Source organism: Mobula birostris, chromosome 13 (assembly GCF_030028105.1).
Source record: "Mobula birostris isolate sMobBir1 chromosome 13, sMobBir1.hap1, whole genome shotgun sequence".
Classification (NCBI taxonomy): Eukaryota; Metazoa; Chordata; class Chondrichthyes; order Myliobatiformes; family Myliobatidae; genus Mobula; species Mobula birostris.
The window spans coordinates 7537048-7551218 of NC_092382.1; the positions used below are offsets into that span (position 1 = coordinate 7537048).

Here is a 14171-nt window from a genome sequence, read left to right on the forward strand (position 1 = left end):
TTCACACTGGGGAGAGGCCGTTCACCTGCTCAGACTGTGGGAAGGGATTCACTCAGGCATCTCACCTACTGAGACACCAATCAGTTTACACTGGGGGGAGGCCATTCACCTGCTCAGACTGTGGGAAGGGATTCTCTCAGGCATCCAAGCTGAAGGTACATCAGAGAGTTCACACCGGAGAAAGGCCATTCACCTGCTCAGACTGTGGGAAGGGATTCACTCAGGCATCTCACCTACTGACACACCGGTCATTTCACACTGGGGAGAGGCCATTCACCTGCCCAGACTGTGGGAAGGGATTCACTCAGTCATCCCATCTACAGAGTCACCAACGAGTTCACACTGGGGAGAGGCCGTTCACCTGCTCAGACTGCGGGAAGGGATTCGTTCGCTCATCCAATCTGAAGGTACATCAGCGATTTCACACTGGGGAGAGGCCGTTCACCTGCTCAGACTGTGGGAAGGGATTCACTTTGTCATCCCAATTGAAGGTACATCAGAGGGTTCACACTGGAGAGAGACCATTCACCTGCTTGGACTGTGGGAAGGGATTCACTCAGGCATCTCAACTACTGACACACCAGTCAGTTCACACGGGGGAGAGGCCGTTCACCTGCTCAGACTGTGGGAAGGGATTCACTCGGTCATCTGACCTACAGAGACACCAGCGAATTCACACCAGGGAGAGGCCATTCACCTGCACAGACTGTGGGAAGGGATTCACTTGCTCATCCAGTCTGAAGGTACATCAGCGAGTTCACACTGGGGAGAAGCCGTTCACCTGCTCGGAATGTGGGAAGGGATTCACAGAGTCATCCAAACTACTGGCACACCAGACAGTTCACACTGGGGAGAGGCCATTCATCTGCTCAGACTGTGGGAGGGGATTCACTCAGTCATCTAATCTACTGAGACACCAGCGAGTTCACACTGGGTAGAGGCTGATCACCTGCTCAGGCATTGGGAAGAGATTCTCTCAGCCATCTCCAACAAATGTGCATCATTGAGTTCACACTGGGGAGAGGCCGTTCACCTGCTGTGAATGTGGGAAGGGATTCACTCCGTTATCTAACCTTTTGACACATGACCGGGTTCACAATGGGGAGAAAGTTTCAATAAGCTGAATGCTGGATATTTGTCCATCACTGTTGCTGAATGCAATTTCGAGAGTGACTGTAGGTGCTGAACTCTGCAATTATTGCTGTTGCTCACCACACCCAGTTCTGCACCCTGGTCACTGGGCATGGGAGGAGTTTCTTCTATATATTCACCTTTAGTGGGACTGGAGTTTAATATTCTGGATCTGTGACAAATAAATCAGTTCTATTTTAACTCTGTCTCCGGTACCTTGTGAATTTATAACACACCTAGTGTACAGTAGAGAGTTAACTCCGGCTGGCTGGACCCGGCCAGTGATTCTGTCCCATGACAGTCCTTTTAAATCCTCCCCTGTTGTTCATCTCTCGCTCTCCCTAGGGTGATGAGTTCCAAACAGTCACCACTCTGTGGGTGAGGAGGTTTCTGTTGAATTTTCTGCAGACTGAAGAAGTCGAGCTGACTGCAGTTCTGTCTGAGATGTTCTTCACCCCTCTCATCTCTGGGCTGTGTTAACCTCCTTATTCAGGGCTCATTTCCACATTATGGGTCATTTTCCTGCTTCTAAAGGGTTGTTAGAAAACACCACTGTCCTCTAAAGACTGAAAGCAGAATGGGAAACCATTAGTTGGATGTTCAACGGAGCAGGGTCAGAAACCAGAGGTGGGTCTGCACAGGGCAGAGTTTGGGACTCTGGACGATGGTTGGGGTAAGAACGTATGATGAGAAGGGAGTCAGCAGTGGGGTGTGGCAGCGAATGACAGAGTGGAAACGTTGGAAGCTGATTGACAGAGAAAATAATTCGGTTGTCTGACTGATGACACAAACAATACCTGTGGTGAGGTGCTCCACTGGTCGAGGAACATGTGTGTGGTGGGAATGGTTTTATCTATTGAGGGAGTTGTTCCTGTGTGTTTATCCTGTAATATTATATCTGGATGTTTATTTTAGATTATCCTATCTGTAATAATGTATTGATTATCTTATAAATAGTGAGATTCTGTCCCTAACTGGATCAGGCTTGAATTTATGGTGCCTTAATGAAGTTATGGTGCTCATTCATGAGTTTGTATTTTAAAGCAAGATTTTGGTGAATGATGTTTGCCTCTTGATTGTGCCTTCATATGTAATCAGACTGATTCAAACTGCTAGAGGATCCTGGAATGTGTTGGATTGTGTCTGGTTTCTCGGCATTTGCTGCATTTATTGCCTCGTTTGTTTGTATTGTATGTGTTTTTGATTTTTTTTTTCTTTCTGTGAACCACCTTGTCCTGTATTTCTGCAAGGAACCCCTCTGTTTCAGGGAAGAGGTCTCCAACTCTCTGTCAGGTGTTCGATGCTTCCTTGTCACCATCTCGTCTGCTCAGATCATTGGGCTGTCTCCCATTGAGGGTCATACTCATTCCACTGGTTAATCTTTTCTTCCATTGTGATGATTCATTTTTCTCAGTTTGCCTCTCATCTAAGTTTTCTAGTCTGTATTTCTTACCATGATTGCAGATACACACATGGAGTGCTGAATCCAGTTCAGTTTTGATGAAAATATATACTTGTAAGTTTTATCTGACAGGTTGTGATTTTTTTTTCATGTGTGTTATTTCTCTTCCTCCTTCCATCCAAGGTAGTGTTAATCTAAGTGGGGTTGAGTGTAAATAGTCGGCCTTTTCTCCTTGGAGTGACAGAGGATGAGAGGTGACCTGATAGAGGTGTATAAGATGAGGAGAGGCATTGATCATGTGGACAGACAGGTTTTTTCCCCAGGGCTGAAATGGCTAACACAAGAGGGCATTGTTTTAAGGTGCGTGGATGTAGGTATAGAAGAGATATCAAGGGTAAATTTATGCAGAGAGTAGTAAATGCGTGGAATGGGCTGCCAGTGGCGGTGGTTGAGGTGGAATTGATAGGGTCTTTTAAGAGTCTCCTGGACAGGTACATGGTGCTTAGAAAAATAGAGGAGTATGGGTAAGCCTAGGTAATTCTAGGGCAAGGACATGTTCAGCACAGCTTTGTGGGCCGAAGGGCCTGTATACTGTGTTGTAGGTTTTCTATGTCTCTAAGTCGCTGCATGTGAGGCTGCTGAACAAGATCACAGCTCATGGAATTACAGGAAAGATGCTTGTATGGGTCGAAGATTGACTGACAAGGCAGAAAGAGTCAGAATAATGTGGAGAATTCTGTTTTGCTGTCGCTAACTAATGGTGTTCCGTAGGGGTCAGTATTGAGACCACATCTTTTCACATTAAATCTGAATGATATGGATGACGGAATTGATACCTGGGTGATGAACTTTGCAGTTGATACAAAGATAGGTACGGGACAGGTAGTTTAGAGCAAAGCTGGAGTCTGCAGAAGGACTTTGATAGGTTTGGAGAACAGACAACGAAGTAGCAGATGAAATACAGTGTATGCAAGTGTCCAGTCATGTACAATTGGTAGAAAGAATAAAGACAGAGAGAAAAAAATAAATGGGAGAAAATACAAAAATCAGAAATAGGTACTTGGGACTCCGTGAACAGGAGCCCCTGAAGGTTTGCTTGCAGATTGAGTTAAGGATGACAACTGTAACGTTAGCATATAGGATCAAGGATGTGGTACTGGAGCTTTATAACACATTGGTCAGATCACGCAGTTTCCGACCTCCCATCTGAGAAAAAGATATGCTCATATCGGAGCGGGTTCGAAGAAGGTTCACGAGAATGATTCCAGGAATGAAAGCGTTAACTTAAGATCTTTGACCCTGTACTCACTGGTCCAGAAGAAAGAGAGGGGATCTCATTGAAACCTATCAAATATTGAAAGGCCTCGGCAGAGTGGCTATGAAGAAGATGCACCCTACGCTGTGTGGGTCTGGGACCAGAGGCCACGGCCTCAATGTATAGAGCATCCACTGACAGCAGAGATGAGGAGGAATTTCTTGAGTCAGGGAGTGGTAAATCTTTGGAATTCATTGCCATGGACGGAGGAGATGCCAAGTCATTGAGTATATTTAAAAAGGATGTTCAAGGATTATGGGGAGAAGGCAGGAGAATGGAGTTGAGAGAGAGAATCAATTGGACACGAAGGAATGGTGGAACAGACTCGATTGGCTGAGCAGTCTCTGTCTCATATCTCATGGCTCAAGAAGAGTCTAGTGAGGTTGCATTCGGGTTAGGGTATTGTTAGGGTATCCGCACCTGGATTATTGTATCCAGTTTTGGTGGTTCTGCTGTAGGAGAGAGGACGTCAATCTGGAATGAGTGCAGGAGAGATTTACGAGAATGGTGCCGGTACTCGAGGGACTGAGTTCTGGAGAGAGGCTGGGCAGGTTGGGACTTCACACCTTGAAGTGCAGGAGATTGAGGCTGACATGATGCAGGTGTCCCAAACCCTGAGTGTACAGAACTGGGGAACGTGCGCAGTCCTTTTCCCCACTTTTGTGGAACCAACAACCAGACGGCACCAGTTCAAGGTGAGAGAGGATTGATTTAATAGGGATGCCAGGGGAAAATTATTAATCCACTCTCCCTTCCGGTTCATCGTTTAACTAACTCGATGAGTCCACTCTCAGGTTAAAGGAGCAACACCTCATATTACATCCGGGTAGTTTACAACCCGATGGCATGAACATCGATATCTTTAACTTCTACCTCTTCCTTTTTATCAAACCCACACGCCTGTCTCCTCCATTCTGTCTCCCCACTTCTCTCTTCTCCACTGTGGACCGTCTCCCTCTGGTTCCTCTTTTACTTCCTATTTTCCCCATGGTCCGCTCTCCTATCCTATCAGATTCCTTCTTTTCAGTCCTTTGAATTTTCCACCTCCCACCTCACAGCGTCTCACTTCATCTCCCACCTCCCCCACCCTCTCACCTTCACTCTTACCTGGTTTCACCTGTCATCTACCAGCTTGGACTCTTCCACTCCCCGCATCATCTTGTTCCAGCTTCTCCCCACTTCCAGTCCTGATGAAGGGTCTCGGCAGGAAATCTCTGTTTTGATTTATCCCCCTCTGTAGAAGCTACCTGACCTCCTGACTTCCTCCAACATTTTGTGTATGTTACTCTGCATCTCCAATATCTGCAGAGTCTCATCGGGACAGAGTGCAGAATGCAGAGACTACATCGGGTCTCACTAATGTCGAGGAGGCCACACCTGGAAAGCTGGAAACAGGAGATGACCCCAACAGGCACGATGTTGAAAAGTTGCCTCATGTGGAAGGACTGTTTGGGACCCTGACTAGTGGTGGGGAGGGTGGTTTGGGGCAGGACTGGCACTTCATCCACTTGCAGAGTTGGCTTCCAGCCCCCTGCACCCCTCCTTATCGCTGTAAACCTCTCCGTTTTGTGGACAACACTGCCACTTGGTGGTGATTTGCCACAATAACAGGAGCCCCTGATTTGTGGACTCCATTGTCACCAGGTGGCGCTCTGCTGCAGGAACACAGAGACAGAAATGTGACGCTGCAGTCTGCTGAAATGTTTATTCAAGATTGTTTAATTCCATTTCCAGCAGAAAAATGTAACTGAGATCAAAATAGTTATTACTCTGGATCCAAAGGAACACAAAAACACAATAGTAAAAACATATATCCACAGCTTATATACTGTGCACGGATTGATTGGATGTCCATAAAGTGACGCTCGGCAGGGGATGTCTGCAAATAAGATGACAGACAGGAAATTATAAAGTAGATGTGTTTGGTGATGTGGAATGGGTGGGTTAGTTGGGTAGAGACATTTATCAGCCTTACTGCTTGGAGAAAGTAGCTGTCCCAGAGGCTGGCCGTCCTGGTGAGGATGCTGCGTCGTCTACCCAGATGGGAGTGGGGCAAACAGTCCATGAGTGGGATGGTGGAGGTAGATTATGAAAATCAGGTTGGTGCTTGATCTCAAGAGAGGGAATTTGGAAAATACCAATGAGACTCCTTTTTGAACAGCTTGTAATTGTGCCCACTAGGGAAAAGTTAATTCTGGATTGGGTGTTGTGTAATGACCCAAATTTGATTACGAAGCTTATGGTAAAGGAAACGTGGACTTGGTGATCATAACATGTTACAATTCACCCTGCACTTTGAGAGGGGAAAGGTACGAGAAGATGCATCATTATTAGTGGAGTGCGGGGAACTACAGAGGCATGGGAGAAGAGCTCACCAAAGTTGATTGGAAGGGGACACTAGCATGGATGATGGCAGAATAGCAATGGCTGGAGTTGCTCAATTTGACAGCCTCAGGGTTGAAGAGAAACACATAATACTCCAGCTGCACAGCTCCAACCTGAAGGCACGAATATCGATTTCTCCTTGCAGTTAAAAAAAAAATCACTGCCCATAGCCTTTCCTTCTACTCTTCACCCTGGCCATTCACCATTAGTTATGTAAATATGATGCTACCATTCATTACGAGAGGTCTATCCATAAGGATATATTGTTGAGATGTTTTCAGGCAATGGTTAAACCACACGGACAATTATGAGCAGTGTAGGGACTCATTTCAGGAAAAATGTGCTGGAGTTGGACAGAGTCAAATGGAGGTACCAGTTTAACTTCCCGACTGGCCTCAAACTTATCACCAGAGTCTCACGCTAGACCCCTTTGCTGCAATCTCTCTATCTTTTCCAGCTGGAACATCCTCTACCTTTCTGATTCCTCCTTGTTTTTCTGCCTCTTCTCTCTGTTTTCTTGCCTCTCTAGCCTTAAACTGCCTGTGCCTTTCCACAGCCTCCATCTTTAATTTTTCTAACTTGTACAGGAGCCCAAGCTCACTAGGTTTACTTTCAGGAAACATCTCCAACTCCTCCACTTTAAACACACCCTCATATACATAATGTTCAGCTATTATCCTCTGCATGTGTGACCTCCTCATTGTCAATTTCACCTTAGCAAGTTTTAACCTTTTAGCAATAATCAACAACTCAATCCTTCTGGTGTCCTTTAGTGCCTCAGAGGTTGGCGCTTCCAGAAATCTATCAACATCCATTGCTGCTGATTTTCCACACACAAATAAATCAAAAGGGATTTCTCCAATGAAATCGATAATTAATCAATACGCCCTCAAATCTGTGCATATCCCGGATGCAAGCCCAAATTTTGTTATGAAATGTAACGCTTTAGAAACGAAACAGCAGCAATAGACTACACCTGGAGTCTGGTTTTGATGTTAAATCCACTATCTTTATTAGTATCTACTAACAATATAGTAACTTAAGCAAGATAAACAAAAGTTAACAGTGTTATGTGTACGTGTGTATAAATATAACTCCCAAACTATTGAGCTCGGGGGAAACAAGGCTTGGAGTCTTGAGATGGTGAACTATGAGAGTTCAGTTCAACCACAGAGCAGTTGAGGAGAGAGGGATATTTGTAATCCAGGGTAAATGTCGAGAGAAGGCAATAATGTGAATTCCACAGTATCCATGGTGGTAAAACGAGAGAACAGTCGCTGTAGATGTTATCCGTCGTCGTTCCAAATCCATTTATGAATTATCACAGTAAGTGACTTGTCACAAGGGGTATCGTCTTCAAGTGAATTACCACACCACACCCAGGCAAGTGTTAACACATAAATGGTCCTCACAGGATACCCCAAATCCGATCCACTCCTATGGATCAAATGAGGTGACAACCACACATTCAATGTTCGCTGAATCGATAATTAACCCACCCTTGTGGGCAGTGGAAAGTTCTAAACAGTGACCCTTGGCCAGTAGTTCCCTTGTTTCGATCCTTCCATTTATCCTCCTTCATCTCCGTCTGACTATCTGTGTCCTTGGTTAAAACTAAACAAGCAGTGAGCAATGTAAACAAGCTGCAAGTCAGATTGATTTCCATTCTTAATCTCTCTCTCTCTCTCTCTCTTAAAATGACAGTCCACAGAAAATGAAACCTAGGGATTCATAACAATGGCCACTCCCCAGTGTGAACTCGCTGATGACACTGTAGGTTGGATGAATCAGTGAATCTCTTCCCACATTCTGAGCAGCTGAATGGCTTCTCCCCAGTGTGAACTGACTGGTGTGCCAATAGTTTGGATGATCGAATGAATCCTTTCCCACATTCTGAGCAGGTGAACAGCTTCTCTCCAGTGTGAACTGGCTGATGACTCTGTAGGTTGGATGACCGAGTGAATCCCTTCCCACATTCTGAGCAGGTGTACGGCCTCTCCCCAGTGTGAACTCGCTGATGTCTCTGTAGGGTGGACGAATCAGTGAATCTCTTCCCACATTCTGAGTAGGCGAACGGCCTCTCCCCCATGTGAACTGACTGGTGTGCCAGTAGTCTGGATGACCTAGTGAATCTCTTCCCACATTCTAAGCAGGTGAACGGCTTCTCCCCAGTGTGAACTCGCTGGTGACTCTAGGTGGGATGAATCAGTGAATCTCTTCCCACAGTCTGAGCAGGTGAACGGCTTCTCCCCAGAGTGAATTCGCTGGTGTTTCTGTAGGGTGGATGAATCAGTGAATCTCTTCCCACAGAATGAGCAGGTGAACGGCTTCTCCCCAGTGTGAACTCGCTGATGTCTCTGTAGGTCGGATGACTGAGTGAATCTCTTCCCACATTCTGAGCAGGTGAATGGCTTCTCCCCAGTGTGAATTCGCTGATGTCTCTGTAGGATGGATGAATCAGTGAATCTCTTCCCACATTCTGAGCAGGTGAATGGCTTCTCCCCAGTGTGAACTCGCTGGTGAGCCATTAGGTTAGATGACTGAGTGAATCCTTTTTCCTTTCCCAGAAATTCAGCAGATGACCAGCCTCTACCCAGTCTGAACTGACTGGTGTGTCCACAGGTGGGAAGACCAACTGAATCCTTTCTCACACACAGAACAGATGAATGGCCTTGCCCAGTGTGAACTTGCTGATATACCTTCAATTGAGATAACCGAGTGAATCCATTCCCACTATCTGAGCAGGTGAACGGCCTTTCCCTTGGAAAGTTACGGGCATGTCAGTCAGTCAGAAGACTGAGAGAATACCTCCCCACAGTCTGAACAGGAACAATGGTCGATCCCTTGCTCCAGTTCTTAAATATCTTGACAGGGACAACAAAACTGGCGTGCCGTGTTTGAAATTGCTGGAGGCAAATTCTTTCTCGTTTTTAACCTGTAAAAAGATTTACAAAATCCATCAATTGGTGTAGGACAACATTTCAGATGAGATTACTTGAGTTGCCAAGGTTTGATCTGGTATCACAGTGTTACAGTGAGGTTCAACCCAAGTTGGACAGAGAAATCATCTTCTGAATGGGCACAGTGCTGGTATCTGGAGTGACCATCAAATTCTCTGATGCTCTTCCTGTCTCTAAAAGAATGGGGCATTTCTGCCATCTCCAATCTGTGATCTGGCTCAGTTTGACTCTCTCCATCGGTATTATTCCCTGTTCCTGCTGAGCCCCATGGATGCCTGGCCCCACAGTAACTGAAACACCCTCTCACAAATAGTCTTTCTTGACATGCATCTGGGATTTTCTTTTATGTATTATTAACTTAAAGTGCCACAGTTTTAACGCCATATAAAAAATTCCTGCTGAGATGAATGGTTGGTCCACACAGCTGTTAAAAGGACTTGGAGTGAATTTTTGTATTATTTCAGGTTCTTGTCACAGTCACAGAAAATTACAACACAGAAACAGGCCCTTTGGGCCATCTGGTTTGTGCTGAACTATTTAAACTGCCCACTTCCATACCCCTACCATCCATGTACCTATGCAAACCTCTTAAATGTTGAAATTGAGCTCGCATGCACCACTTGTGCTGGCTGCTCATTCCACACCCGGATGACCGTCTGTGTGAAGAAGTTTCCCCTCATGTGCGCCTAACATCTCACCTTTCACCCTTAACCCATGGCCTCTGGTTGTAGTACCGCCCAATCTCAGTAGAGAAAGCCAGCTTGCATTTACCCTATCTATACCCCTCTATCACAATCAAATCTCCCCTCGGTCTTCTACATTCTAAGGAATAAAGTCTTGACCTGCTCAATCTTTCCTTATAACCCAAGTCCTCCAGACCTGGCAAAATCCTTGTGAATCTTCTCTGAACTCTTTCAACCTCTTTTACATCTTTCTGTAGGTTGGTGACCAAAACCGCACACAATACTCCAAATTAGGCCTCACCAATGTCTTGTACAAAGTCAACAGAACATCCATCTATTGTTGTCAGTACTTTGGTTCAAAAAGGCCAACGTGCCAAAATCTTTCTTTCCATCCCTATCTAACTGTGACACCACTTTCAGTGAAATACAGACCTGTATTCTCAGATGCCTTTCTTCTACAGCAATCCTCAGTGCCCTAACATTCACTGTGTAAGACCTAGGTCCAACCAAAATGCAACACCTCACACTTGTCTCCATTAAATTCCATTTTGCATTTCTTATCCCATTATTCCAGCTGATCCAGATTGCACTGCAAGCCATGATAGTCTTCCTTGCTGTTCACGACACCACTAATCTTGGTGTGATCCACAAATTTGCTGATCCAGTTAACCACACTATCAACCAGATTACTGATATAGATGACACACAATAACAGATACAGCACTGATCCCTGTGGCAAACCACTAGTCACAGGCCTCCAGTCAGAGAGGCAACCATGTGCTACCACACTCTGGCTTCTCCCAAAGACAGTGACTCACCCAATTTACTATCTCATCTTGAATGCTGAGTGACTGAACCTTCTTGACCAATCTCCCATATGAGACTTTGCCCAGTGCCTTGCTAAAGTCCATGTAGACAACATCCACTGCCTTGCCTTCAACCACTTTCCTCATAACTTCCTCAAGAGACTCTATAAGATTGGATAGACATGACCTACCGTGCACAAAGCCATGCTGTCTATCCTTTATCAGTCCACACCTATCCAAATACTTACAGTATATATCCGGTTCCTGCACATACATTCCAATAACTTACCCAAAACCTGTTGGGAAACTTTCAGAAACCAAAAGCAGACAACTAAAAAAAAAAGTCAGGTGAGCTCAGGGCATGGAATCATGATACTGTTGTCATTCATGCGTCTTGGTAGCACCCAACAGTCTGAGGCATTTAGAGGAACAAAATATCCTGGCCTCAATATCTCTTGAAAAGCAAGGTTCCCTGCACCTGTAACTTTTCAACTTTTATTTTAGCAGGCATGTATAAACTCTACATCCTCAAAATTTCACTTCTGAAGGCCTCCCACTTACCAAGTACTCCTTTGCCAGAAAGCAGCCTGTTCCAAACCACACTTGTCAGAGCCTTTCTCATACCATCAAAATTGACCTTTCTCCAATTTAGAATCTCAACCCGTGGTGCACACCTCTCGTTTTCCATATTTACTTTGAATCTCATGGCATTATGATCACTAATTTCTGTCACCAGCCCTGGATCATTTCCTAACAGCTTACTGCACACTTCTACGTCAGGAATTCAAATTACAGATTAAGGGCACATTTGACAAACTCTACTCCATCTAGTCCTTTTGCTGTATGGGAGTCCCAGTCAATATATGGAAAGTTAAAATCACTTACTGGAACAACCTTTGCATCTTGGCATGGTGCAATCTCTCTACAAATTTATTCCTCTAAATCCCTCAAACTGTTGGATGCAACCAAGTCCCCACAATGGATACAACTTCATAATTCCCTGTCCTGAGCTCATCTGGCTTTCCTACGATGCTTCTTGCATTGTGATATACACAGCTCAGCACATTCATTGCACCATGCTCAACCATTTGATTGCTGACTCTGTCTGAGGTCTGAACAACATCTGACTGATGTCAAGAAAACAAACTCTCCCTCATTGTCACAAAAACAAAGGAGCTGATTATGGACGACAGGAGGAATGGAGACAGGCTAACCCCTATTGACATCAATGGATCTGGGGTTAAGAAGGTGAACAGCTTTAAATTCCTCAGCATAAACATCACCAAGGATCTCACATATAACCATATAACAATTACAGCATGGAAACAGGCAATCTCAGCCCTTCTAGTCCATGCTGAATGCTTACTCTCACCTAGTCCCACCAACCTGCACTCAGCCCATAACCCTCCATTCCTTTCCTGTCCATACAGCTATCCAATTTTACTTTAAATGACAATGTCGAGCCTGCCTCTACCACTTCTGCTGGAAGCTCATTCCACACAGCTACCACACTCTACCACTCCCCTCATGTTACCCCTAAACTTCTGCCCCCTAACTCTCAACTCATGTCCTCTTGTTTGAATCTCACCTACTCTCAATGGAAAAAGCCTATACACGTCAACTCTATCTATCCCCCTCATAATTTTAAATACCTCTGTCAAGACCCCCTCAACCTTCTACGCTCCAAAAAAATAAAGACCCAACTTGTTCAACCTTTCTCTGTAACTGAGGTGCTGAAACCCAGGTAACATTCTAGTAAATCTCTGTATTCTCTCTATTTTGTTGACATCTTTCCGATTATTCGGTGACCAGAACTGTACACAATACTCCAAATTTGGCCTTACCAATGCCTTGTACAATTTTAACATTACATTCCAGCTCCTATACTCAATGCTCTGATTTATGAAGGCCAGCACACCAAAAGCTTTCTTCACCACCCTATCCACATGAGATTCCACCTTCAGGGAATGATGCACCATTACTCCCAGATCCCTCTGTTCTACTGCATTCTTCAATGCCCTACCATTTACCATGTATGTCCTATTTTGATTATCCTACCAAAATGTAGCATCTCACACTCACCAGCATTAAACTCCATTTGCCATCTTTCATGTACATGGTCTGTACACACCGGCTGTGTTGTGAAAAGAGCACAGCAGCACCTCTTTCACCGCAGATAGTTGAAGAAGTTGGGGATGGGGCCCAAAATCCAAAGGTCTTTCTACAGGGACACACAATTGAGAGCATCCTGACTGGCTGCATCACTGCCTGGTATGGGAACTGTACTTCCCTTAATCGCAGGAACCTGCAGAGAGTGGTGCGGACAGCCCAGCGCAAATGTAGATGTGAACTTCCCACTATTCAGGACATTTACAGAGACAGGTGTGTAAAAGGGGCCCAAAGGATATTGGGGACCCAATTCACCACAACCACAAACTGTTCCTGCTGCTACCATCCAGGAAACGGTACCACAGCAAAGGGACCAACAGGCTCTGGGACATCATCTTCTACCAGGCCATTAGACTGATTAATTCATGCTGATACAATTGTAAACTATGTTATATCGACTGTCCTATGTATAAACTATCTGTTATAAATTACTGTGAATTGCACTTTTAACATTCAGATGGAGATGTAAATATTTCTACTCCTCATGTATATGAAGAACGTATGTAATAAAGTCAATTCCATTCAATTCACCCACTCCACTATCTGTTCTGTCATTCTGGCTCCCATTTCCCCTACAACTTATTTTAACCACACACCCCCTCTCCCCACACTAGCACTAGCGAGCCTTACCACTGGGATATTAGTCCCCTCTTATTCTGTTCCCCTCACTAACAAATCCCCTATCACCCCTTTGATTTTTCTCTGCCAGGTAATCTCAACAGTTTCTAAAGTGGTCCACCTGTTGTTGTGGGGGATGGCCACAAAAGTACTCTGTGATGGCTATTTAACCTCATTCCCCTTCCTGACTCTCACCCAGTTTCCTGTATCCTGCACCTTGGGTGTAACTCACCTCTCTTCATGTCATATCTATCACCCCCTCCAACTCCTGGATGATCCAGAATTCATCCATTTCAAGTTCCAACTCCTTAAACTGCAGGGTTACAAGCTGCAGCTGGATGCACATCTTGTACGTCATGGCATCAGGGACACCGGAGGTCTCCCCACCTTCCCACCAATCTCCCCTCAAATTTGTAATGACCAGTGTGCACATGAAGCTTGTATTATGCAATTTTTCCACATGTGCACAGTGAATTTTATATAGAGAGGTATTCATTTTAACAGCTATCAAATCACTGTCTATAAGAACTTTGATCTCCTCTGGGTTTGTTTAAGTTCATCTGCACTCTCACACAACCTATGTTCCAGGCCTGTAACAGGTGATGATGGATTTTCTTGCCAGAGCTTTTGCACACGGTCCATGTGTCATTTGCTTGCTAAATGACGCTTAAAAGTCAGATTTCCAAATATCACTCCACTTCT

At 44.9% G+C, this 14171-nt stretch overlaps 2 protein-coding genes across 2 annotated transcripts in view; one reads left to right on the forward strand and one right to left on the reverse strand.

Moving 5' to 3' along the window:
- Positions 1-14171, reverse strand: part of LOC140208268 (NACHT, LRR and PYD domains-containing protein 3-like) — a 552847-nt gene that overhangs the window by 422238 nt on the left and 116438 nt on the right. The gene's annotated exons all lie outside the window — the stretch shown is intronic.
- LOC140208264 (uncharacterized) overlaps positions 1-14171 on the forward strand; it is a 351814-nt gene that overhangs the window by 290381 nt on the left and 47262 nt on the right. Inside the window, exon 5 of the mRNA XM_072276834.1 lies at positions 101-768. Within this exon, the coding sequence (XP_072132935.1) occupies positions 101-768 (668 nt within the window). The remainder of the gene's footprint in view (positions 1-100; positions 769-14171) is intronic.